At 44.2% G+C, this 27,698-nt stretch overlaps 1 protein-coding gene across 6 annotated transcripts in view; it reads right to left on the bottom strand.

The window, feature by feature from the left end:
- Positions 1 to 14,910: 14,910 nt before the first annotated feature.
- The window catches only part of MOSPD2 (motile sperm domain containing 2), a 74,498-nt gene continuing 61,710 nt past the window's right edge, over positions 14,911 to 27,698 (bottom strand). The window contains exons 15-16 of one of the 6 annotated variants that reach the window (XM_008272358.5): positions 22,481 to 22,645; positions 14,911 to 16,747 (exon numbers count right to left, since the gene is read on the bottom strand). In XM_008272358.5, the coding sequence (XP_008270580.2) occupies positions 16,694 to 16,747; positions 22,481 to 22,645 (219 nt within the window). In that variant the 3' untranslated portion in view covers positions 14,911 to 16,693. Of the gene's footprint in view, positions 16,748 to 18,650; positions 19,331 to 19,399; positions 19,582 to 22,480; positions 22,646 to 27,698 lie in introns of those variants that run through there. The other 5 variants (XR_016228340.1, XM_089324789.1, XM_008272357.5 and 2 more) reach the window with 5 other exon arrangements.

Genomic DNA, 27,698 nt, shown 5'->3' with positions numbered 1-27,698 from the left:
AAATGAAATTCCTGATGCCCATGCCACACCTGCACTGATGAAAGAATCCCCAGGGCGGGACCCAGGTATCAGTGCGCTACCAGCTCATTAGGTTATCCAGTGTGCAGACAAATCCAAATACTGATAGTCTTGACAGGTGGAAAGGGAAGTTAATGGGGAAAAGAAAGCAAGCACAGTAAAGCATCACTGATAATCTCATCCACCTGGTCAATTTGCTGAACTTTGTTCTTTCCAGTGAAGAGAAATAGCTAGTTCTCTGGCTCCACGTTATGCTGGGACATAGAGCATCCTGAGAACAAGCTACATTCATTCTCTGATTTGGAGATTGAGTGTGAAGACAACCCTCACTGAAAAAGCCCCACATCAGCATTTTCCTCACTTGCCTTCAGGCTCTATTTTGTAAATTTCTATTAAGCTGGTGGGTTTTTTTTTCCCCTGAAAGAATTGCTCTTAACCTTGGCTGCATGTTAAAATCACAAGAAGAGATTTCAAGTTCTCACTGTCCAGTCCACATTCCAGAACATTTAAGTCAGAATACGGATTGGGGGTGGGGGGAGTGGGGGAGCGGTTTGAATGGTGTGGGACCCGATGATGTTAGTGTTACGGGTGGAACAACGGTGGGGAAAATATTATTACCTCGGCTCTTTGTCTCATATGGAATAATTTCCAAGCAGACAACCAGAGAGATTTAAAATCAAGATTTATTAGAGTCAGAGATGTCCAGCCAGTGTGGCATGGAAGGGGGCTTCCAAGAGAGGAAAAAAGCCGAAGGGGCTGCTGGTACGGAGTTGTTGTTTTTTAAGAATTTGCAATTTATTTTTTTCTTCTTTTTCTATTTTAACTTTAATAAATTTCCAAAGTACAGCTTATGGATTACAATGGCTTCGCCCCCCCCCATAACTTCCCTCCCACCCGCAACCCTCCCATCTCCCACTCCCTCTCCCCTTCCATTCACATCAAGATTCATTTTCAATTCTCTTTATATACAGAAGATCAATTCAGTATATTAAGTAAAGATTTCTTCAGTTTGCCCCCACACAGAACACAAAGTGTAAAGTACTGTTTGAGTATGAGTTATAGCATTAATTCACATTGAACAACACATTAAGGACAGAGATCCTACATGGGGAGTTAGTGCACAGTGAATCCAGTTGTTGACTTAACAATTGACACTCTAGTTTATGGCGTCAGTAATCACCCTAGGCTCTTGTCATGAGTTGCCAAGGCAATGGAAGCCTTTTGAGTTTGCCAACTCCGATCTTATTTAGACAGGGTCATAGTCAAAGTGGAAGTTCTCTCCTCCCTTCAGAGAAATGTACCTCCTTCTTTGCTGGCCAGTTCTTTCCACTGGGATTTCACTAGCAGAGATCTTTCATTTAGGGTGGTGGTTTTGTTTTGTTTTGTTTTGTTTTGTTTTTTGCCAGAGTGTCTTGGCTTTCCATGCCTAAAATACTCTCATGGGCTCTTCAGCCAGATCCGAATGCCTTAAGGGCTGATTCTGAGGCCAGAGTGCTGTTTAAGACATCTGCCATTCTATGAGTCTGCTGTGTATCCCGCTTCCCATGTTGAATTGTTCTCTCCCTTTTTTTATTCTATCAGTTAGTATTAGCAGACACTAGTCTTGTTTATGTGATCCCTTTGACTCTTAGTCCTATCATTATGATCAATTGTGAACTGAAACTGATCACTTAGAGTAGTGAGATGGCATTGGTACATGCCACCTTGATGGGATTGAATTGAAATGCTCAATCGGACTTGCCCCAAACGGAAGAGTTAGAAACAGGCCAGGGGATTCCAATTCAATCCCATCAAGGTATGGAGTTTTTAAGCACAATTTTGGGGAAGAAAAATTTACCAGTTTGACATTCAGTTACAAGGCAGGAACAAACCCATCAAAAGACCTGATTTGCAGTCCTTTATGTGGGCTGGCTTGCTCCTAATAAAACAAAGAGCCATTAGAAGGATGGGATACCTAATTTACTTTACAATAAACTGGGAGCTCAGAAGGAATTGCCACTCCCTTGTTATTCTCCTAATAAGATTGGAAGCTTTCAAGGTGAGGGCAGGAGGTTTTGATCTTGCTAAAGCAAGAAAGCAAGCACTCTGCACCCCAAATTTCCATGGGGACGACCCTGACTGCCTATTAACCCATCTGACTCCTCACATTAGTACTTCCTTAACATGAAGTTTGTAGTAATTGTAGGTTCACTGCAGTAGTTTTAGTTTGCATTTCCCCAGTGGCTAATGGCATTGAACATCTTTTCATGTGCTTATTTACCATTTCTTTTTTTTTATTTTTAACTTTATTTAATGAATATAAATTTCCAAAGTACAGCTTATGGATTACAATTCTATATAACTGTTCCTGTCTTTTGCCCATGGTTTGCAGTTGAGTTGGAGAGTTCTCCAGTGAACAGCCACTCCCCTCCGTCCCAGATGAAGTAACCTTTGTCCTACTTAGTGAGTTAATTCTTAGAAGTAACCTTTGCCCCACTTAGAGTGCTAGTTCCTAGAAAGAGCCCTAGGCACCAGCTGTCACTTGAGATGTGGTTCGCAGCAGGAACCCCGCCTCGAGGCTTTGCGATAACTCCTAGTTGCAGAGCACCTTCTGGCGAGCAGCAGATATCCCACCCTAAAGTCTTAAAGTGACTCCTGCGATAGCCAGAAAAATTTTCCCGCCACTAACCCCCTCATTTAAATCCTCCAATCCGTGTGTGAATCGTGTGTGTATCATTTAAACCCTCCAATTAGCGTGTAAATTGTGTATTAAGTAAATTGTGTGGTTTTTCCCTTTAAAAATGCTCGTTAACAACTGTTCGGGGCTTCTTCTATGGATGGCTTTGTGCTGTCGAGAGGCCCGTCTGCGCAGACGTTGAATAAATCCTCTTGCGTGTTGCATCTACTGGTTTGGAATCTGAGTCTTTGGGGTGCGCATCTCGACATGTTGGGGTCCTGGGTCAGGAACCCAACACCAGATCTTCACAATACTTTATCAGATACAGGGTTTTCAAATATGTTCTCCCAGGCTATAGTTTGCCCTTTCTTCTCCAGATGGGCTTCCACAGAGCAAAAGTTTTTTTTTTTTTTTAATTGTGAAGATGTCCCACTTTTCAATTCTTCCTTTTATAGATTATACTTTGGTATAAAGTCTAAGACATTGCTGCCTAGCCTAGATCCTGGAGATCTTCTATGTTTTCCTCTGAAAGTTTTGTGGTTTTCACACTTTCCATTTGAATCCATCCATTTCAAGTTGACTTTTGTACAGATGAGAAGTTAGGGCTAATGCCTGTTTTTTCTGCCCATGTATGTGCATGCATCAGTATTATTTAGAAGCTCCCCAAGCAGCCTGTGTCCTGGTGACCGTAGGGCACATCTGTCAGAAATCCAAACTCTAAGGTCTAAGGTGAGCACAAGATAAGATTAACAATACAATTAAAAGAAAGTGACAAAAATGTGTGCTTTCACACCAGCACTGACCAATAGATATTTAAAGCAATTTTTCTACTAGCTTAATTTAAAAACCAAAAATAGGTGAAATTAATGGAAATAATATAATCATTCAACCCAGTGTCGCTCCCCCTCTTCGTGGAGGAACGACACAGGACCCTGCACTGTTCTTTTGTCTGCTCGGCCCTTCCCGGGTTGGCTGCCGATCCTTCCACCTCTGTGGAAGGGCGGTTCCCCCTGGCCACTTTCCCCACTTCCGCGGGGGAGCGGCACACCGCCGGCCGGCTCTCTCGGGGGCTGCTCAGGTGTTCCTCCAGGTGTTCCTCTTAGATGTTCCTGGTGCATGTTGTCTCTCTCCTCCTTTATAGTCCTCTTCCACCAATCCCAACTCTGCTACCCACATGCTGAGTACGCTGCTCTCCTCCAATCAGGATCAGCTCCTGCTGTTTATTGGTCGAACTGGAGGCAGCTGTGTAAAAGTTGTTTACTCCTCTCCCAGCGCCATATTGTGGGAGAGCAGATGCATAGAATAAGTCTTAATTCCAGTAACTTAGTCTAGTCCGAGTTGCTCCCCACACCCAGTACCTCCAAAGTATTGTTACAAGTTGTAAACGCTGTAAAAATTGAGATATTTTGTGTCATTTCTGGACTGCCTACTAAATCCAGCACCACATACTTTAAAACATAATAGCACATCTCAGTTTGGACTCAGCATTTCTGAGTCTTCAATAGCCACATATGAATAGTGCCTACTGAATCAGACACTGCAGTTTTAGACAAAGACAACAGTGTTTTTCATACCCATTTTTGCATGTTTGCTGACTGAATATTAGTTTTCTACACAATTTCTACCTAGCACAAATGTATGGCTACTCACTTCAAATAGCACAAGGTTGTATTCAGAAAAGCTTGCTTTGCTTACAGCAGGATGAAACAATTCTTTTATAGACAAATGCATGCATGGTGGAATGTACTGCTATAAATATTAATGTTGGGCTGACAGTGATGGGCCCGCAGCCTTGGAGCCATGATGTCCTCCCCCCATGCTTTGATTTTTATCTTATTTTCCCTCAACTAAAGTTATTAAATTCACATGAGTTTGCACAGTGTTCTAAATTCATGACAGCCTTGTTTATAGATGGAACTGGGCTGTAGTGAGCCTGGGACACGGTAAATCCTACATGTCATCATTTAAACTGTCTCAGGAACAAACAGCTGAGCAGGACTGGTTTCCATTTCACAAATGAAAGCGTGCTTCTTTAAATAAATGTACCCTTAGCCATACGGCATGAACTAGAACAGAGTTTCTCAGTCTTGGCATTACTGACACTTGGGATGTCTTTTATATTTTTATTCTTGGTTATAGGGCCTGTGCTGTGCATTTGTAGGATGGTAGCAGCAACTCTGGTCCCCAGTGTCCATCATCCAGCCCTAGGTACGACACCAAAAATGTCTTCAGTAACAGCTGTTAGGCCTAGAAGTTAAGACACCTGTATCCTGCATAGAATTGCCTGGGTTCCATCCCCAGCACCAGCTCCTGATCCCAGCTGATTCCTGCTAATGTGCACCCTGGGAGGCAGCAGTGAGAGCTCAAGCACTTGGATCCCTACCACTCATGTGGGAGACCTGGGTTGAGTTTCCAGCTCCAGCTTTGGCCCAGCTCACCCTTGGCTTGGGAAGCATTTGGGGGCTGAAGCAACACATGAAAGATTTCTGTCTCTGTGTCTTCTTTCAAATAAATTAATTTTAAAAATGTCTCCAGGGTTGGGAATTTGGCGCAGCAGCATAAGTCACAGCTTGGGATGCCCATGTCCCTTATCAGAGTGCCTGGGTTCAGTCCTGGCTACTCCACCTCTGATCCAGCTTGCTGCTAATACGCACCCTAGTGGGTAGCAGATTATGACCCAAGTACTTGCCTGTGTTCCACTCATAGGAGACCTGGATAGAATTCCTGGTTCCTGGCTTTGAGCTGGCCCAGCCTTGACTGTTATGAGTATTTGGGGAGCAAATTAACAAATGGAAGATGTCTGTCTCTGTCTGTCTGTCTGTCTTTCTCTCTCTGGTGTACTGCCTTTCAAGTAGATGAAAATAAAAAATATTAAGAAAATAAAAAAATCATATACTTCTTTTAAAAAATTTCTCCACACATTGTCAAGTGTCCCCATAGCATTAAAATCGTCAACAGTTGAGAATCACTGGAGTACAATGAAATGAGTTTTTGATGTATGATTTTTTTCCTCTTTTTTTGACTAATCTTGAAATTTTACATGATTAACAGCAACCCTTTGGTGTTATGAAATGTATTATCCAAATTGTTTTCCATTTGGGGGTAAAATTACATTTTCAAAAAGTCCAATAGGAGCCTTTAATCAGTGAGAAAATGACAACCCTAGCTTCAAACCATGGTGCTATGTACTCCTTGATACAGATTCTTATCTAATCTTTGATGTAAGATTTATTTTCTGGAACCAAAATTTATTTTGTGCTTGATGAGTTCCTGCTCATCCTGAAAGGTCAGCTCTAATTTCCATTCATTTGTGAAGGCTCTGCTAATTTCCCAAATGACACCTTTGTCAAAAGTCTCTTTGCTTTTTGCCAAAGCCCTTCTAAAAGCATCTATTCATTATTATCATTGTGGGGAGCAATTCGGACTATACTGTTACTGGAATTAAGATTTATTCTATGCATCTGCTCTCCCACAATATGGCGCTGGGAGAGAAGTAAACAGCTTCTACCCAGCTGCCTCTCACCAACTTGACAAGCTGCAGGAGCTGCTCCTGATTGGAGGAGAGCGGCGTGCTCGGCGTGTGGGCAGCCGAGTTGGGATTGGTGGAGAGGACTATATAGGAGGAGAGAGACGGCATGGTGGTGTGGGTTGGTTGGAGAGTGCGTTGGAGAGTTCGCGGGGAAGTTCGTTACTTCGTTCTTTCTCATTTCTCTCTACTCATTCTTGCTTTGGGAGTTTGCTGTTTACTTATTCTTACTTTACTATAGAAAGGACTTGTAAAAAAAGGGGAACAACAAGCGCCCGGTCCGGTGCGGCTCCTCCGCGTGCGGAGGAGCAGCAAGTGGTGCCGTGACTCGGATAGGAAACCTAGGAGGGAAAGACCGGGAAGAAGTGGGAAATTACTGGAGAGAGAGACTAGCAAAGAGCCTAGGGGAAGGCCGGACGGAAAGAGTGCCGGTGAAAAGCTAGTCAGAACCTAGGAAAAAAGCCGCGGGGGAAGAAAATTAGAAGCTAGGAAGGAGGTATTAACTGGGAACGTCTGGGAGACTCAGTCTTCCATTACGCTCACTGCTCCAACATGTCACAGACGGTACAGACAATGGAGTTCTTTGGCTACTCTTTGCCCACTGGCTACCTCTTCCTCCTCCTGGGCACCATCCTCTCTTTCTCCCTAAAGATCATCTATGGGCTAAATATGGTTTCTCTCTCTCTCTCTTCCTACTCCCCACCTCATCGCAGCTTTTCCTCTAAGCAAGGGAAACGAGGGGGGAGGAAAATTCATGCATTCGTAAGAGCAATCGTAGAGACGTCCCCCTGGTTTCCACAGCAGTGGAGGCAGGTGGGACGGAAAATGCGCGAGGCTGGGGAACCGATAGAAGTGCTGAAGCTGTGGCAACTCGTTGATCAGGTGCTTCAGAACCCCACGGAAGGGATCGAGTTGTTGCTTAATGAGGGGAGTGAAATGCAGGAAGAATTATGGCAGGGCAGCCAGGCGAGCAACTATTGTAACGAACAAGTGAGAAGAAAATCAAAGAAGGATTTAGAGAGCCAGGAAGCTTATGGGGGGAAGAAGGAAGCTGAGGAGGGAACCTCGCCCCCGAGAGAGATGCCTGGCCATACAAGGCTGGCAAATTCAACCATAAAGGATGAATCACCACCCCGGTATCGCCCATTGGTACTACCAAAGTTTCCTCCTGTAAAGAAAAGCCCCTTTTTTCCCCATGAGATTGAAGAAGAGTGGGAGGAAGAAGGAGTGATGGAGGGAGTAGGTATGCAGGAGGAGCTAGAAAGGCCAAGAACCGAAAACAAGCAAAGGGGAGCTGTTTATAGAAAACCTGCTTGGGAGCAGTACCAGGAACCAGGCCAGGTGTTTCCTGTAATTCAGGATCCACAGGGAAACAGGGGATGGACGCCTCTTGACCATAAATTACTTAAAGAGTTGCAGCAATCAGTACAATTGTATGGGCCCCATGCAAGTTACACTCAGGCAATCCTTGATAACATCGGGCAGCAAGGCCTAATACCTGAGGATTGGAGAAACTTAGTAAAGGCGGTATTAGGCGGGGGTGACTTCCTCTTGTGGCTAGCTGCCTATAAAGAATTTGCGCGAGAATATTCAAAGCAGAACTATCAAACAGGGAATCAAGCATGGGATGAGGAAATGTTAAATGGAGAAGGGCGATTTGCCTGTCCCGATGAGCAGGCCCGATTACCAACAGCTGTCCTCTTACAGGTGAGAGAGATAGCAAGAAGAGCCTGGAAGGTGATACCCAGAAAAGGAGAAGTAAGACACAGCCTAACTAAGATAGTACAGGGCCCTACCGAACCTTACGCTGATTTCGTGAACCGATTAATGGAAGCAGCAGGAAACATTTTCGAAACCGTGGAAGAAGCAATGCCCTTAGTCAAAAGATTGGCGTATGAGCAGGCCAATAAAACATGTCGGGAAGCTCTTAGACCATGGCAGCATAAGGACATCCCTACCTTTTTGAAAATCTGTAGGGATGTCATGGATGATGTAGTTTCTGGATCACATGCTGCAGTAGCAGTAACCCGACAATTTAGACAGAACATGAGGGGACGTATATGCTTTAGATGTGGTCGAGAAGGGCATCTAATGAGGGAATGTAGGGCCAGATTTCCAGCCCGAGATCGGCAGGGCATAGAGAACTCGAGAAGACCAGGCCTTTGCCCACGCTGTAGAAGAGGAAATCATTGGGTCAGTGAATGTTACTTTAAAATAAACAGCGCAGGCAATCCCCAGAGGATGCCAAATGAGCCGGGCCCCATAAGAAGATCAGGTGTATATGGTCAACAGCAAAAAAACGGAATGTGGGCCCCTGCACCCCGGGGCCAAAACAATCGGTGGGTGCCACGGTCCCAAAACCAAATATTTACCGCGCAGAGTTACGAGCCACCGAATATTCGGTACTGACACCTCAAATGGGGCCACAAGCCATAGAGGTGAGGGCAGAAGCAATTTCAGCGGAGCATAACGGACTTGGAATAATCGTAGGAAAAGAAACAAATGCTTTGAGAGGCCTAATGGTCATCACCGGAGTCATTCAGTTACCTTTTGATAAGCTAAAAGTGCTAATACAATCTACAAAGGGTATTATTCAAATCAAACCAGAAGAACCTGTGGCTCAAATACTGATCATGATTGGAGCGCAGGACGTTCATGGACCCCAAGGGGAGAAATTTGCAGCCTTGTCCCTATCTCTAGCAGATCGACCTCTGTGGACCTTAACCATTAGAGGAAAGTCGATTCAGGGCCTGCTAGACACAGGTGCGGATGTAAGTATAATTTCGGAAAATGATTGGCCGAAGTCATGGCCCCTTCAGCCAGGAGATAATACTTTAGTAGGCCTAGGTGCGGCCATGACACCATCAAGGAGTGCTCAGGTGCTTCATTGGCAGGATCAAGAAGGGAACAAGGGAAATGTGCAACCTTATGTTAGTGCACTCCCCATCACATTATGGGGAAGAGACATTTTAGAACAATTGGGACTGACGTTAACAAATGAGGATCAATTGGAGAGTTCTACAGGACGGCGTATTATGTATAAAAAGGGATATCAGGAGAGAGGATTAGGCTCCAGAGAAGGCAGAAGGGACCTAGCCCAGCCCATAGGCGATTTTAAAAGACAGGACACGGGTTTTTCGTGGGGGCCACTGAGATGCAGCCGCTGCCATTGTCATGGCTGGACAACAAGCCAAAGTGGATACCACAGTGGCCCCTTACCCAGGAAAAGTTGGCTGCGGTAAATGATATAGTATCACAACAATTAGAGGCAGGCCATTTGCAACCATCAACCTCCCCATGGAATACGCCAATATTCGTGATAAAGAAAAAATCAGGGAAATACCGGTTGTTGCATGATTTACGGGCTGTTAATCAGCAGATGCAACCCATGGGGGCATTGCAACCCGGACTCCCGGTTCCTACTATGATCCCAAAGCATTGGCCACTAATAGTACTCGATCTGAAGGACTGCTTTTTTAGCATACCTCTACATGAACAAGACACTCAGAGGTTTGCTTTCACCGTACCTTCCATTAATCATCAAGGTCCCGACAAAAGATATGAATGGAAGGTGCTTCCCCAAGGAATGACTAACAGTCCTGCCATATGCCAGCTATATGTTGACCAGGCAGTAGAGCCGGTTCGACAACAGTGCCCAAAAGTACAAATTTTACACTACATGGATGACCTGTTAATAACGGCTGAAAGTGAAAGTCACCTAATGGAAGCATATAAGCTGCTGCTATTATATTTGGAAAAAGTTGGGTTACAAGTAGCGCCAGAGAAAATACAAAAAGGGGAAGTAGTACAGTACTTAGGACTTAAAGTAACTTCTGAAAAGGTAACCCCATTAGAATTTGAAATTGCAATAGATGGGTTACAGACCCTTAATGACTTCCAAAAATTATGTGGCAATTTAAATTGGTTGAGGCCCTATTGTAAATTAACTACCGAAGATATGATGCCATTATTCAATATTTTAGAAGGAGATGCCCAGCTTGATTCCCCTCGTAGATTGACAATAGAAGCCCGCTTGGCGTTACAGAAAATTGAAAAACAAATTAAAGCAATGCAGATGGAAAGATGTGATCCACAACAAGCCCTAGAAATATTAATTTTTATGGAACAGCTGTATCCCTTCGCAGTCATTTGGCAAGGAGGACCCTTGTTGTTTGTATACCCACATTCACATGCACCGCGTGTACTATACACCCAAGGCATTGCGGTGGCCGATTTAATATTAACAGCAATAAAAAAGGCGACAGAAATGGCGGGGAAGACTCCAAAGCGATGTGTAGTTCCCTTTGCTCAAGAGGCAGTAGAAGCCTTTACAAGGGAATGCTGGCAATGGGCATACATAGTTCTCATTCTACAAATAGAGATTGACAATCACTACCCTCGCCATCCATTTGTTAACTTCTGCACACAGGTTTCAATAAAACGGGTGCAGAAGGTGCGAAGGGATCCAATTCAAGGGGCAGTTACCGTATTTACGGATGGAGCTAAAGGCGGAACAGGAGCAGCTATATTTAACAATCAACGATATTTTGTTTTAACAGCATCCCCTTCTCCACAACATGCAGAATTAGCTATTATCGCAACAGTATTACGCAGAGAGAGCGCACCCATGAATATTTTGTCTGATAGTGCATATGTGGTGAATGCAGTTCAGATGCTCGCTACACAGTGCCTTATTCTTAAATCCTCCTCAGTCTATTCTTATCTAAGTGAAATTCAGGGGTTATTAAATCAAAGAGAGCATGCTATTTACATAGGCCACATAAGAGCTCATTCTAATTTACCTGGCCCACTTACTCGAGGAAACATGATGGCAGATCACTATTCAAGATTCTTGCTTGCATGCACCGCTTTGGAACAAGCTAAAGAATATCACTCTAAATGGCATGTTAACACCCACACTTTAAGTTTTAAATTTAATATTCCCCGCAAGCAAGCAGAAGATATCATTAGATCCTGTGAAAAGTGCGTTGTTACCATAGTTCCAAAGATTCCTGCGGGAGCCAATCCCCGTGGCCTTAAACCAGGACATATCTGGCAGATGGACGTTACACATATCCCCTCTTTTGGGCGACAAAGCTGTGTTCACGTCACTGTAGATACATACTCAGGTGTAATTATGGCCACAGCCATGAATAAAGAAGGAGTACAACAAGTAATCCAACACTGCTTGCAGGCTTTTGCAGCCTGGGGAGTTCCTCATGTGATCAAAACGGATAACGGCCCAGCGTATACATCAAAGCGTTTTGCTGCATTTTTGAAAGAATTCGGAATCTCCCATATTACCGGTATTCCATACAATCCACAGGGGCAAGCTGTGGTAGAACGCGCTCACTTATATTTAAAAAATTTAATAATTAAACAAAAAGGGGGAATAGGGGAAATGGCCACATCCAACAAGGACGTCTTGGCCCTAGCTCTTTATACAATTAATTTTTTGAACAAGAAAAAGAACGGTAAAACACCTGCAGAAATGCATACTCAATCAGCTGATAAGGAATCAATACAGTGGGTAATGTGGAAGGATTTACAGGACAACCAATGGAAAGGCCCGTTCCCCTTACTCAGAAGAGTACGAGGCGCCGTTTGTTTTTTTCCACAGGGTGCGGCACAACCAATATGGACCCCTGAGAGAAGAATTCGGTTGATAAACCTGCCAGCAGAAGATCTAGAAGAAGAAAACTCCATTTGAGGAAGAAAACAATGAATAACCAATCCCTGGGATCTTTGGAATACGGGACATTTTTCAACAAACTCTGAAGTAGCACGACAAACAAGAGTCAATAGCGTGAAGATCACACTGAACTTTACACAGGCGCGTATCAACGCCAAAAAATAAAAAGAAAGGGGGATCTGTGGGGAGCAATTCGGACTATACTGTTACTGGAATTAAGATTTATTCTATGCATCTGCTCTCCCACAATATGGCGCTGGGAGAGAAGTAAACAGCTTCTACCCAGCTGCCTCTCACCAACTTGACAAGCTGCAGGAGCTGCTCCTGATTGGAGGAGAGCGGCGTGCTCGGCGTGTGGGCAGCCGAGTTGGGATTGGTGGAGAGGACTATATAGGAGGAGAGAGACGGCATGGTGGTGTGGGTTGGTTGGAGAGTGCGTTGGAGAGTTCGCGGGGAAGTTCGTTACTTCGTTCTTTCTCATTTCTCTCTACTCATTCTTGCTTTGGGAGTTTGCTGTTTACTTATTCTTACTTTACTATAGAAAGGACTTGTAAAAAAAGGGGAACAACAAGCGCCCGGTCCGGTGCGGCTCCTCCGCGTGCGGAGGAGCAGCAATCATCATCCCTGCGTAGTGAATGAATGAATGATCACAAGTGACATTACAGATAGAAGCTGGGGGTTGAGGCATAGTGAGCTTTGATTAAACCAAGAAGGATGTTTCTTACATGCAGGACAATGGGCAGAGCAAAAGTACCCTGTTAAGTGAAGGCATGCTTGGAACATGGCCAGTGAAGCTCTCCAAAAGGTTTAAAAATTAACAGAGACTTGACAATGTCCATAATGAGAGCCAAAATACCAAAGTAGTTACAAAAAAATGGTCATTGGTGTGGCTCATACCCTTAAGTAAAGTGGAATCAGTGTGACAAAGTCATCTGATTCTGTGAAGAATGACTTTTAAGATGGATGAAATGACACAGTGAATATCCTTCTCAGTCAATAAGTTGTGCATAGAAAGTTACCATGTTGATGCTGAAATATTCATTTATAGGAAACATGACACAACTGTCACTGGATTGAAATTTAATACTTTTGTTTTATTTCACTGCACATCAGGGAGGTGTATACACTTGGGGGTCTGGCTAAGCTAAAATCTTTGGAAGAACCATAAATCAATTAGTTTCTAACTTGCAATAAAGACTAAAATCCCAAACAAGCCAAACTGTGCTTTCCTGGATACCAAGATCAAACTCAGTCTGACTTTAAGAAGGAATATTCAAGTCAGTAATTCTCCAACATCAAGGCACTTAAGAATTTTAAACTCTAAGGAGCTTCCTGATTCAGGAGGCTTGGGTGGGGCTTAAGAACCAGTACTGCCACTAAGCCCAAGATGATTCTGCTATGGGTAGGCCAGTGACCACTCTTGGAGAGGTAACCCAAAGGTTCTCAACTAGGGGTAGGTAGAGATGGGGTGGAGGGCAACATTTGGTGGGTCCAGAGATTTTGGTTGTGACAAATGGAGAAGGGAGTGCTATTGGCTTCTAGGAGGCAGAGGCCAGGAATGTGGCTAGATACTCTGCAATGCTCAGAACAGTCTCCTGCAGTTGAGGAACCCTGAACTAACCGATGAGTTCTGAACTTTAGTTACATACTGGAATTACCCAGAAGGCTTAAAAAGTTCTAAATCTAAGATGTAAGCCTTGCCGAAGAGCAAAACAGATCCAAGTTTTATAATTTAATGCACCTTGAACTTGTTTACCAAGAATGCTCAGGTGGCTGGAGATCATGATAGCGACCCCAACACAACTTTGTGACTAGGGCTCATAGCTCGTTGTCAGGGGCTGCTCATGGAACGAATACATGGTTTTGCAGTTACTAGTTCCACATCAGATTTACAAATCCCTGAGAGGCAAATATGGGGAGAAAGAAGAAGAGCAAATATGTTGGTGACCAGCTTTTAGTGTGGGGCAAATCTGTAAACAACAACCAACTGCCCGTTCTATGAGGGACACTGTAGTGAGGTACTGCAGGAAGATGTTGGGAGAAACAAGGGTGGGTAAGACCCGGGTTTCAAAGATACAGAACTGACTTCAGTTTCCACGTGGGGCTTCTTGTGAGCAATCTAAGCACACCAACCCTAGCTTTTACTTTCCTATTCCATTTTCAATCTCAACTTGCAAGAGAGGAAGCATGGGAAAGAGCATAGCTTTAGCCGTTCTGCTCACTACTTTTATGACCTTGGTTCTGTGTACCTCAGTTTCCTCATCTGTACAGGGGGAACAATAATAGTACCTGTTGTGTAGGTTTGTGATGGTTAAGTGAGATAATACAATTACATGCCACTTACCAACAAGGATAGTTGAGAAGTTATAGTTGAGGGATTTTGTCATTGTGTGCACATTATAGTATACTGGCACAGATTAAGAAGGCTACCATGTCACTAGGGGATATAATCTTATGGGACCACCACTGTATATGTGTCTCATCATTGAACAAACAGTCGTTATGTAGTTCATCACTGTATATAAAGTGCTTAGAATGGTGTGTGGCACATAGTGAGCATTAAAAAGTACTGGTTTTTGCTATCATATCACACCAATTGGAATGCTTGTTGTGGAATGTAAGCTATATAACCAGCATTTTAGCAAATCAGCAATATAAATGCATCGCATTCCTTACAAAGAAGCAGTAGCAGTAGCAGGCGAGGGAAGATTGCAAGGACTTCATCTACAAGAATGTTAGGGGTGTATGTTGGGTTCAAGTCAACTGTTCACATTCAGAAAATAGCCTAGTTGCCCATGAGGCTGTTTACTAACAAATAGCCAGCCAAGCCAGCCGAAATGAAGAAAAAGGAGCAGATCATTGGATGAAACCCAGATGAGATTAAATGACTTCTAGCAGCTATGCAAATACAAATAAGCAACAACGGATAAATCACCTCCTGTTCTCATTCAGCAAAACTTGTTAGAGCCTGTTTACATGTGTTTGAAGAATTATCTTCCAAGAGGCTTGAACAGCAACTTCAAGTCCAACAAGAGAAGACTTTTAATTTAGTCCTGTTAGAGATGGTTGCCAGAAGGGTCAGTGGAGAAGTTTCTGTTAGGGGAACATCTCAGCATTGCTTTCAAATTAGTGCTAACACATGTTCTAAATATGAGCCTGGAAAACCGAGACACAAGCTGTCAGAAAAGAGGACGAGATGGGGAAAGAGTCATGAGACTCTCCTGCAGAAAAATAATCACATTGTGCTTCTTCTTTCGCTCTGCCACAAAGAAACCAAGGGTGTCCGGAGGAAGAGGGAAGAATCTTTGACCTAAAGAAAAAGACCAGAAGGTACTTATCAAATCTACTTGTGTAAGCATGTGAGCTTGGGACTTTTCTGTTTGTGGCTAAGATGGAAAGAAGCAACTCATCAGCTGAGAAGACCCAAAGATGACAGAGGGATGCAGGGGAGAGGGATGTGGGGGAGAAGGATGCGGGGGAGGAGAGGGAGAGGGGAGATGTTTTGGTCTTAAACTGGATTAAAGTCCTGAGTTTCCCTAAATCTTTAGATCAGGGCTTCTCAACGTCAGCACTGCCAACATCTGAGGCTGGGGAAGTCGGTGTTGTTGCGGGGCTGTCCTGGGCTTTGTAGGGTCCTTAGCAGTTTCCTGATCTTTACCCACTAGGTAGCACCTTCCTCCCCAATTGTGACAATCGAAACTGTCCCCAGACACTGCCCCTTGATTGAGAACCACTACCCTGTTTCCCACATTATCAGTAGAGAAAAGCAATTTTTAAAGAATTTCCAATCTACTGTGAACTGTCAAAACACACAAAAAATATTCAAAAAAAATACAGTAACAAATTAAAGGACATAAAAGAAACCCATTTTTAAATGATCAGATTCAATTGAAATGAAATTATAAAGTTGACAAAAACTTTCCAAACATTCTCAATTTCTATACTTTGTGGACAAGTTAATGAACAGCAGATTGGCCCAGTGCTCAGTAGCATTAATATTCCTTAAGGAGAGAAAAAATGCATTAAATTAAGTTATAGCATAGTAAGATATTGTTTTTAAGTCTTTATATTTTTTACATCTTGCTCGGCTTGAAATAAAGTTTGTATTTATCAGAAAGGGATAACTCTTTTCTGCTGGTTCCCTCCCCAAATGCCCACAACAGCCAGTCCTGCGCCAAGTTGAAGCCCAGAGCCAGGAACTCAATACAAGTTGACTATGTGGGTGACAAGAACCCAACTAGTTGAGCCATCCCCACTACCTCCCAGGGTCTGCGTTAGCGAGGAACTGAAGTCAAGGGTGCAGCTAGGAATCAAACCCAGGTACTCTGATATAAATATAGGCACTTTAACCTGTTGTTTTAACCAGTAGGCCAAACACCTGATCCATATAACTTTTTGCCACCTTTAAATTATATTACTTAAGTTAGCTTTAGTGTTTTTGTTGGCAACCTCATTAAGCTTTAAAAGGAGTAAATGGATTTGAAAAAATAATAATTGATAGCTGTTTTCTCCTGAGAAGCTGGCTATAAAGACTCCAGGTGAGACTATATTTGGTTTGCAGACAGTACATCATTTTCTTGATTTATTGACTGATTAACTCAACACATATTTGTTCAGCAATCCATTGTGTAAAAGGCATTGGGCTGGCCTCTAGGCATCCAAAGTTCAGTGAAGGAAAAATTCTACCTACAAGGAAGGATAGTGCCATCCAGAAAATTTCCCTGGGGGAAGTAGTGCCGCAGCTGAGATCCAACAAATGAGTAACAGTCTAGGCCATGAGGTTGAGGAGGTTGAGGGCATTTCAGGCAGGACATGTCGTGTAGGAGATGATCAACAAATTAACCCGCTCTTTTCCCTGGGGAACTGAAAGTAAATATATAATTAGGTAAAGCTGAGCGCAAGGGGAGGCGGCAGGAGAGGAGGCTGTAGAAGTACTGCGGGGCCAAATCAGGTCTTACCAACCCCTGCTGTGCCAGCTGCTGTGGTTTGAATGTGCTTTGTTCCATCTGCAACTTGCATTGAAACTTGATTGACACTGTGGCAGTGTTGCAAGGTCTCTAACAGCTGATTAGGTCATTGAAAGAGCGGTACCACGTCGCAGCTCACTAGGCTAATCCTCCGCCTTGCGGCGCTGGTACACTGGGTTCTAGTCCTGGTTGGGGCGCCGGATTCTGTCCTGGTTGCCCCTCTTCCAGGCCAGCTCTCTGCTGTGGCCAGGGAGTGCAGTGGAGGATGGCCCAAGTGCTTGGGCCCTGCACCCCATGGGAGACCAGGAGAAGTACCTGGCTCCTGCCATCGGATCAGCGCGGTGCGCCGGCCGCGGCGGCCATTGGAGGGTGAACCAATGGCAAAGGAAGACCTTTCTCTCTGTCTCCCTCTCTTACTGTCCACTCTGCCTGTCAAAAAATTAAAAAATAAAAAGAAAAGAAAGAGCGGTATACTTTTCTCAGGGGACTGGAGTAGTTAGCATGAGAGCAGCTTGTTGAAAAGCAAGGCTGCTTCTCACGTTTCCACTCTTCAGCACACTCCTGCTTTCCCTTCTGCTTTCCACCATGTTTTTTTAAAAGATATTTTATTTATATATTTGACAGGTAGAGTTACAGACAGTGAGAGAAACAGAGAGAAAGGTCTTCCATCCGATGGCTCACTCCCCAAATGGCTGCATCAGCCTGAGCTACGCCAATCCAAAGCCAGGAGCCAGGTGTCTCCTCCTGGTCTCCCATGCGGGTGCGGGGGCCCAAGCACTTGGGCCATCCTCCACTGCCTTCCCGGGCCACAGCAGAGAGCTGGACTGGAAAAGGAGCAACTGGGACTAGAACCCGGTGCCTATATGGGATGCCAGCGCAGCAGGTGGAGGATTAACCTAGTGGCCATGGCGCCGGCCCCCCTCCACCATGTTTTAACACAGCACAAAGTCCATGCTAGACGTAGTGGGCCAATCTTGGATTTCTAGCCTCCCAGACCATAAACTCAATATACTTCTTTCCTTAATAAATGACCCAGTCTCAGCTGGTCTAAGAGTGGACTACAACACCAGACAGGTATGGTGCCTAAGAATCAGCTGCATTGGCATCGCCTGGGAAGCTCCTGGAAGTGCAGACTCTCAGGTCCCAAGAGATCCATACGCTCAGTAGAGACTGAGAAGCACTGCTCTAAGACATACGAAGGCTAAATTCTTTTTAATCAATTTTTAATGCTTAAGAGTTTTTTAATTTGAAAGGCAGAGAGAGAGAGAGAAAGAGCGAGCGAGTGCTCCCTTCTGTTGGTGCATTCCTCAAATGTCTGCAATGGCTGAGGCTGGGCCAGGGCCAAAACCAGGAGCTACCAACTCTACCATGTGGGTGGGAGGAACCCAGTTACTTGAGCCATCACCTGCTGCATCCCACAGTGTGCAGTGTGCATTAGCAGGAAGTTGAAGCCAGGAGCCAGGACAGGAAACCAGGTACTCCAATACAAGATGCAGGCACTTTTTTTTTAAACCTGACCTTTCTGATTGATTAGGTATCTATTGCTATTTCTTATTCAGTCTTTGATGTTGGAACTGTAATTTTTTTAGGTTTAAAGTTTTTGTTTTTGTTTTTTTTTTTTTTTTTTTTTTTTTTGACAGGCAGAGTGCACAGTGAGAGAGAGAGAGAGAGAAAGGTCTTCCTTTTCCGTTGGTTCACCCCACAATGGCCGCTGCGGCCGGCGCACCGCGCTCATCTGAAGCCAGGAGCCAGGTGCTTCTCCTGGTCTCCCATGGGGTGCAGGGCCCAAGCACTTGGGCCATCCTCCACTGCACTCCCGGGACACAGCAGAGAGCTGGACTAGAAGAGAAGCAACCGGGACAGAATCCGGCATCCCGACTGGAACTAGAACCCGGGGTGCCGGTGCCGCAGGCGGAGGATTAGCCTAGTGAGCCATGGCGCCGGCCTTAATGGGAATTTTATTCCTAGGTTGTGGTAGCCATCCTGGTTATGTTGGCCTGGACTTGTTTTACTATGGACTTAAGCCGCAGGACAGCTTCCTTTACCCCTTCTTTGCTTTCGTTTTGTTGTTGTTTTAAATGATTTTTTTTAAAGATTTATTTTATTTATTTGAAAGACAGAGTTACAGAGAGAGGTAGAGCCAGAGAGAGAGAGAGAGAGAGAGAGAGAGGTCTTGCATTCCACTGGTTCACTCCCCAAATGACCACAATGGCTAGAACTGAGCTGATCCAAAGCCAGGAGCCAGGAGTGTCTTGTGGGTCTCCCACGTGGGTGCAGGAGCCCAAGGACTTGGGCCATCTTATACTGCTTTCCTAGGCCATAGCAGAGAGCTGGATTAGAAGTGGAGCAGCCAGGATGTGAACCGGCACCCATATGGGATGCCAGCACTGCAGGCTGGGACTTTAACCCACTGCACCACAGCGCCGGCCCCTTGTTGTTGTTGTTAATTGCAGCTGAAAGCATTCCTGTGACTAGAACAGAATGACAAATTATTAATATATCAGAATTATATTTGTACATACACAAAATCCAAAACAATGCATGCTTAAATAAAATTTATTGTACCCTCACATACAGAAAAATCCGTGATACGCAGTCTAGGCTAGAGTGGCAGTTCACACAAAACCCAGGAACTCAGTTTTGTGTCTTTCCATTCTCAGTGCGTGACTTCTGTTCTCACTGGCTGGGATCATTGCTGCAACTCGGGTCAATATTCCACTTCCTATTTTTAAGGGAGATTTTCTTGAAACATCATCCCATACTTACATGTTACTGATTGAGACTTATTAAATATTTATACCTTGTTGTGAAAGAAGTTAGGTACACTGCATGTATTTTTCTGGGCTGCCATGTACCAAGCTAAAAATCAGAAGTGTGTGGAAGCAAGAGGGAGCAAATGGATACTTGGTATTCATATCACTCTGGAAGACTCTGGTACAATGAGGTTTGCATTTCAGGACTATTATTCTCACTACAATGTGGAGAACATGTTGCAGAGAGACAGAGAGAGTAATGCAAGTAGATTGACCAACAGGAAGCAGTGGGATAATCTAAGGCCAGCATTGGCAAACTATAGGTAGTAAAATAAATCTGGTCCACCACTTGTTTTTGTAAATAAAATTTTATTGCAACATCATCAGGTCTATATACTTGCATATTATCTGTGGCTGCTTTCACTAGACAATAGCAGATTTAATAGCTGCAACAGAGACCATGTGGCCTGCAAAGTCTACCACATTTACTCTCTGGTCCTTTACAGAAAACCTTTGGCAGCCCTTGCTCTAAACGAACAGCAAGCAATATTAGAGAAAATGGACACTTTCAAGTGACACTGAAGAGGTAAGAAGGATAAGTGCTGCTGGGAATTAGAAACGGAGGGAGCTCTGGGTGGAGTTGCCAGAAAACTCCTGAGATCCTAAGCAGTGCCCAGATCACTGTCCAGCAAATCAAGATTCCATGGAAATGTTCTTAACGAGACTTCAGATTCACCATTATTTATAGTTCATTAACTAAACAAGAAAATATAACTCAGGTTTTGGTATCTTGGATTTGACGAATGATAAATGAAAGATGGGGTGGGTATTTGGCCTAGCAGTTAAGACACTGGTTAAGGTGCACATGCCCCACATCAGAGTGCCTGGGTTCAATTCCTGGCTCTGGATACTAATGCCAGCTTCTTGCTAATGCACACTCTGGGAGGCAGTGGTGATGGCTTAAGTATTTGGGTCCCTGACACCCACATAGGAGACCTGGGTTGAGTTCCTGGCTCCTCATTTCTGCCTGACCATCCCCTGGTCTTTTTTTTTTTTTTTTTTACAGGCAGAGTGGACAGGGAGAGAGAGAGACAGAGAGAAAGGTCTTCCTTTTGCCATTGGTTCACCCTCCAATGGCCGCCACGGCTGGTGCGCTGCGGCCGGTGCACCGCGCTGATCCGAAGCCAGGAGCCAGGTACTTCTCCTGGTCTCCCATGGGGTGCAGGGCCCAAGCACTTGGGCCATCCTCCACTGCACTCCCTGGCCACAGCAGAGAGCTGGCCTGGAAGAGGGGCAACCAGGACAGAATCCGGTGCCTCGACCGGGACTAGAACCCGGTGTGCTGGCGCCGCAAGGCGGAGGATTAGCCTATTGAGCCACAGCGCCAGCCCATCCCCTGGTCTTTATAAGTATTTGGGGAGTGAACCAGAGATGAGAGTTCTCTTTCTACCTCTTGAAGAAATTAAAAAACAATGTAAGAGTACCAGTGTCCATTGGAGAAAGGAAGAGGAGAAATATGGAAAAATGAAGCATCTTCAACATGTGAGATACTATGCTAGAAATGCATTTACCTTGATTGTACTCAGTGACAATTCTTTTTAATCTTGTTTTGTGATGTTGGTTAAAAGTATTTTTAGGGGCTGGTGCCATGGCACAGTGGGTTTATCCTCTACCTGCGGCACCAGCATCCCATATGGGCACCGGTTCCAGTCCCGGCTGCTCTCTTCCAATCCAACTCTCTGCTATGGCCTGGGAAGGCAGTAGAAGATGGCCTGAACCCTTGGGCCCCTGCACCTACGTGGGAGACCTGGAAGAAGCTCCTGGCTCCTGGTTTTGGGTCAGCGCAGTTCTAGCTGTTGCAGCCATTTCAGAGTGACCAGCAGAAGGAAGACCTTTCTGTCACTCCCTCTCACTGTCTGTAACTCTACCTCTCAAATAAATAAATAAAATCTTTAAAAAAAGTATGTTTAAATATTAAAGAAAAAAATACATAAAACATGTCACAACTTGCTTTTATTTTATGTTTTTACGAAAATTTCTAATTATAAAAAAGCATAAGTGTATTATAAACTCACTAAAAATGAGAAAAGAGGGTCAGGTTTCTGGTATAGCAATTTAGACCACATTTGGGATGCCTGTATCCCGTATTGGCGTGTCTGGGCTCAAGTCCCGGTTCCACTCCCAATTCTAGCTTCCTGCTAATACACACCCTGAGAGATGGCAGGTGATTGCTTAAATAATTGGGTCTTCCACCCACGTGGGAGTCCTGGATTGAGTCTCCAGTTTCTGGATTTGGGGAATGAACCAGTGGATGTAAGATCCCTCTCTCTCTCTCTCTCTGCCTCAATAATAAATAAAAATAGAAAAAATTTAAATGATAAAAGAAAAATGGACAAATGTTCTCTACCGTCAGATGCAATTTCTGTTATTTCAAAGTATTTTCTTTCTCTTTCCTCTGGAAAGATTACACATTTTCTTTTAAACTATACTTTCCAAATTGTTTATACTGTTTTCTTCACTTATCACAATATTGTTTGGCCATCATGTGATTTTTGCATCATTTTCAGGGCAGAACTATTCTGGGAATTCATATAGGAGGTGCTTGGATTTGCAGAGGCGCGTATGAATTCACAGGCCCTATATTTCCTAATGGGAGATATACATTTACTATTCTGAGGGCCCCACCAGCTGCACAAAAGACTTTTTGAGCCAAGAAACTCTTTCCCAGTGCAGCCTAGAACATATCTCCTTTGGGGACAGAGAATCTAATCTTTTCATTGGCAGTGAAACCGGAGAAGGTTACTGCTTTCATTCAGTGGCTATTTGTAAAACCTATTTGTGGATGCAAAGTTGCCCTTTTATACTCACCTTCTGAGAGTGGCAGGCAGGGCTCCTGCGCCCCAGAAAACAGCTCTTCTTTCCCCATCGGCCCTGTAGCACCATTTCTTTGGAACTAATCATCATCTGGAAGCCTTGCCCTTCTCTCAGATCTTGTGGGTGCTTGGAAGCTAGCGCTGTATTAAGGAGTCCTTTCTTGGTAGAAATCAAGCAATCGGTCATAGGAGAAAAGTTGGAAGAAATGGTTTATCTAAAGGTGCTAAACATGAAATGGAGTAGTATTATAGATGCTGCAAAGCAAAATCCAAGTGAAACACAAATGCACTCAAATGAAACACAGCCATTTCATAAGGGTGCCTGCTAGATGAGAGTGTGGGCAGTAGTCTGTTTCCAAGGATTGTCTTGTGGGCAGCATGTAAACATTACCTATTCAGGTGCAAAAAAAGTTTTAAAAGCCATCTGTTTGATATGTACTCTGGAGAGCCTCTGAATGTGGAATAATCCCTTCCTAGAGTAAGCTTGTTTTTGCTTATGGGTTTTGAAAATTAAACCAATCCACTAATTTGCAATGGAGCACTAAAATATCCGAATTCATTTTGCAAAGCTGAATGTCAAGGTGGTTTTGGAAATAAGAATAAACATGGGGCCATTTATTACTAGTTCTCGCGCCAAGTAGAGGTCAGGGCACACCCTGCATTTCTTTACTGTGCTTAGATGAATCTGCACAGTGGTGTACTCCCACCAGTGTGCAAGGGGGTTAATTGTTTGTTTTCAAGACAGGGCAAGGTGTGTTATGAATCCATTGTGTTCCAAGCCACTTGCTATAGGACAGATTTGCAGCTTCATTCATTCATTCACCAAACACATATTGATGTTCTGCCCTGTTTCAGATACTACCTTTACAGGATGAGTTTTGTAAGAGCTAGCTGAGCGATTTCTACTCAGTCTTTCCAGATATTTGTCTCTCCTGACCTTCGCTGTCTGAAGAACCATCCTCTAAACAGCGCACCTCATCAATTAGCTCCTGGCAGGATACATATTGAAGAGGAAAGAAAGGGTTAACAGCTGATCAGTATCCCCACCTTTCCCACACACCAGGGCAAAATGACCTGGTCCCCTCTCTTTGTGGATTTGCTTATGAACTTCCTGATGAGCAGTCCTAATCTGTGGAATGCTTTGGCTAGGGTATATCAGATCTGACTTACAGTAAATACACCAGGAATCTCTGGCTTTGGGGGGTGAGGGCATGTTCAGTTGAAAAAATATCATACTTTTAATTATGAGAGTACAAAATGAAGATGTTTCATGACAAAACATACACCGTAAGTGATGCATCTCTCTTCCTTGCCCCTTGCAACACTTAGGCTAAATCTGGGCAGCAATTCTCTGAGGACAGAATCTGCACATTAGTCCTTTTTTAAAAAAAATTTATTCATTTATTTGAAAGTTAGAATTACAGAGAGAGAGAAGGAGAGGCAGAGAAAAGTTGAGAGGTCGAGAGGTTGAGAGGTCGAGGTGTCTTCCATCTCCCGGTTCACACCCCAATTGGCCGCAACTGCCAGAGCTGCGCTGATCCAAAGACAGGAGCCAGGAGCTTCCTCCAGGTCTCCCACATGGGTGCAGGGGCCCAAGCACTTGGGCCATCTTCTACTGCTTTCCCAGGCCACAACAGAGAGCTAGATGGGAAGTGGAACAGCAGGGACTTGAACCGGCACCCATATGGGATGCCGGCACTGCAGGCGGTGGCTTTACCCACTATGCCACAGCACCGGCCCTGCATTAGTCTTCTTTTTGACATTCAATAAATATTAATTCGTTTTAAAGAATATACATGCATAACACAGCCGAATGACTATCCAGGATTTGGCTAGCAAAATCCACAACAGTTCATAACAAATGGCTTCTAACCACAGCTGTTGGAGTGAAGCACATGCTTAATAGTTGAATAAAATGAGAAGGCCCTTACAAAAAGAGACTTTGAAGAAAAGGTGGGAGTTGTTTCCACGGAGGTTTTTCAAACTTGAGCACGTGTATGAACCACTTGGGGATCTGGGGCTCCTGGCAACTCGAGATTCTCATTCAACAGCTCTGAGTGAGTGCTCAGATTGGCCTTTTCTCACATTTCAAAGCCTTGTTACTGGCAGTGTGATACAGTGGCAACAACATGACTTAGGTGCTTGAGAAACGCAGATTCCAGAGGCCAGCACTGTGGCGTAGCGGGCGCCTGCAGTGCCAGTATCCCATATGGGCACCAGTCCTAGTCCCGGCTGCTCCACTTCCAATCCAGCTCTCTGCTGTGACCTGGGAAAGCAGTAGAAGATGACCCAAGTCCTTGGGCCCCTGCACCCACATGGGAGACCAGGAAGAAGCGCCTGGCTTCGGTTTGGTCCAGCTCTGCTCCTGGCTTTGGACTGGATTAGCTTCCGATGTTGCAGCCATTTGGGGAGTGAACCAGTGGATGGCTCTCTCTCTCTCTCTCTCTCTCTCTCTCTCTCTCCTCTCTGCTTCTGCTTCTCTGTAAACTTGCCTTTCAAATAAATAAATAAATCTTTAAAAAAAAAAGAAGTCCCAGCCCCTCTTAATCAGACTCTGGCTCCTCTTTCAATGATTCCTTGGGCATTTGGCCTAGTGATTAAGACACAGGCTGGAGCACCTGTATCCCTTATTCCAACTACCTGGGTTTGAAACTTGTCTCTGGCTCCTACTTCAGTTTCCTGCTAACATAGATTCTTGGAGGCAGTGGTAATGGCTCAAGTAATTAAGGTCCTGCCACCCACATGGGTGACCTGGACTGAGTTACCAGCTCTCAGCTTCTGCCTTAACCCAGCCCTGGCCACTGTGGGCATTTGAGGAGTGAACCAACAGATGGGAGCTCTCTTTGTTTCTCTCTCTCTCTTTCTCCCTACACACACACACACACACAGATAAATCCATTTTTAAAAAAATAAGATTCCTTCTAACACCCTCTTTGAAAAGGTCCAAGGACTCTTTATTGATTTCTCTCGAAGGTTACCTGGCCTTGCTTAAAAAGTGATATTTTCTTTGATGCTTCTATATCTCCATCGTAATTGATTGGCTTTTGCAAGCTTATTGCTAAGGGGCAACAAAGCAGATTTTCAGCCCTCATACTTTACTGAAACCATAAAATTTTGAACTTTCAGTCCATTTGATTCAAGCCATGTTTGTTTAGGGACTGCCTGGCAAACAGTCTAATGCTATTATGCATGCCGTTTACTGGAGGGCTGGAAAATACAATATTGAATAATGAGTCCCGTGGGCAAGAAAAGGAAGGAGGAAATTTCACCTATAATTGAGTCAAAGAACATTAGATTCAATAGGTAGCAGAAAGAAGCGCCTGGGGTAACTAAAGTGTATTTATTTAGAGCAAGCTCACAGAGTGACCTTTCCCCCCTCCCTGCACCTTTAATAAAAATGTATATTGATTTTAAGCCATGAAACAGAGGGTTAATAGATACAATTAGCTAAAGATCAGTGCCAGAACCACTGAAATTCAAAGATGTTAGTGAAGAAGAAGACAGACAGGAATGAGGTACTCAGCAAAGTTTCTGTCTTCAGAGAAAGATCAGGATGGACAAGAAGACTCAGAAAGGAAAAGCCATTACCAAACAAGGGCAGGCTGCGTTGAAAGGATTATATACAGGTAATCCAAGTCTACTGATAATCGAGAAATACCATTAACTTTCAACCTGTACTATCTGCACACTTACAGTTAGCATCTATAATGAAGTCCCCCAAACTAGCATTCTCATAATGCCCCTGACGTCTACTTGGATTTGCCTGGAGTGAATGAAAGCTTGGGTGTGTTTCCTGCAGGTAATGACAGCCAGGAGCTAGGGCCCCAAGCTGCGTGTGTGTTGGCTGAAGTCCTGTTGAGCAGTGAGCAGAGAGCAATAATGGCTGGCTTTCCTGATGAACGTCCATTTTGGTGAGCTTCAAACATGTTTCACATATTTAGGAAATTCACAGAATGACAACAGACAAAAATTGGTGCACATATGGATGAGAAGGAAGAGAGCCAGGCATGTGCAATCGAGCTTTGCGCTATCCAGGGCTGCAGGGGGAGTGGGCTGGGGGGATAGAATTCAGAAATGCAAATCCACAGAAAGGTCTTCAAGATTACATGTGATTTTTAGTTAAAATAGATACACTGTCACATCCAACTAGGATTTTTTTTTAAGTTCAGGATTTACTTGGAAAGCGAGAGAAATACACAGGTACATGAGGGCTTTATTAAGGGAAAGTGGGTTAGAAAGAGTAAACCAGGAGTTCCATACTGGCCTGTTCCAGGGAGCAGCCTAGAGGCTTCAAGTGAGAGAGGGCATGCGGGCGGGAGGGCGGCAAGAGGGCAGGCAAGCAAAGTATGGCGGAAGAGCGGGCACAAGGAGCGGGAAAAAGGCCATCTGACTAGTTTTACAAATGGAATTGAGAAAACAATATAAAGACCTATCCTGCTTTTCAGCGGTGAATCTCCTCTCCTGTAATTAAAAGTGCGGACAGGGGCCAAGAACTTGGGCCATCTTCTGTTGCCTTCCATGTGTATTAGTAGGGAGCTGGAAAGGAAGTGGAGCAGCTGGGACCCAAACCAGCGCTCCTATGTAGGATCACAGCATCGTGAGCCATGACTTAATCCACCGTCCCACAACGCCAGCCCCTAGAGTTTTATCTTTGAGCACTACCTTCAGCTGTGATATCCATTGCTGGTATTGCCTGGGTTTACAGGCATACAGGGATCTTTGAACCCTGTTAAAACCCACCAACACAGTGTTTTCCCAAGCGTGTTCTCAGTTCCAGAATACACTGTTTGAAAACAGAATTCCTTGTGTCAAAGGACAAGATTATAATAATTTATTTCAGTGGTCTTAATTGGCTTTGTTTTCAATTCTAGAACCGAACAACACTCATTCCATGAAAGAGAGCCCAACACAGGAGCTTGCTTCAAAAAATGTCCTCCTATAATTTTAATTTAGCACATGGTTTTATAAACTTGGGAAATACTTAACAATAATCTTAGAGATTTGTCATACACATTAGTACACTAAAGATCCTGAGAAACTCTATGGGGGTGGAATTTAATTTTGTTTACTGCAGTGTTTCTGAGAATTATGTGACAATGGAAACCTTTTGGCTCAGTGTAAACTTTGGAATGGGTGTTCTAAGGGATCTACTTGAGGAAATGCGGGCCTAGAGAGTTAGAAAATAGCACCTGAGAAACTGCTCTAGTATGCTA

This window comes from Oryctolagus cuniculus, chromosome X, assembly GCF_051225735.1.
Source record: "Oryctolagus cuniculus isolate XC-2025 breed Fujian yellow rabbit chromosome X, ASM5122573v1, whole genome shotgun sequence".
In the NCBI taxonomy this organism is placed as follows: domain Eukaryota; kingdom Metazoa; phylum Chordata; class Mammalia; order Lagomorpha; family Leporidae; genus Oryctolagus; species Oryctolagus cuniculus.
This window is presented reverse-complemented; position numbering and strand designations above follow the sequence as displayed.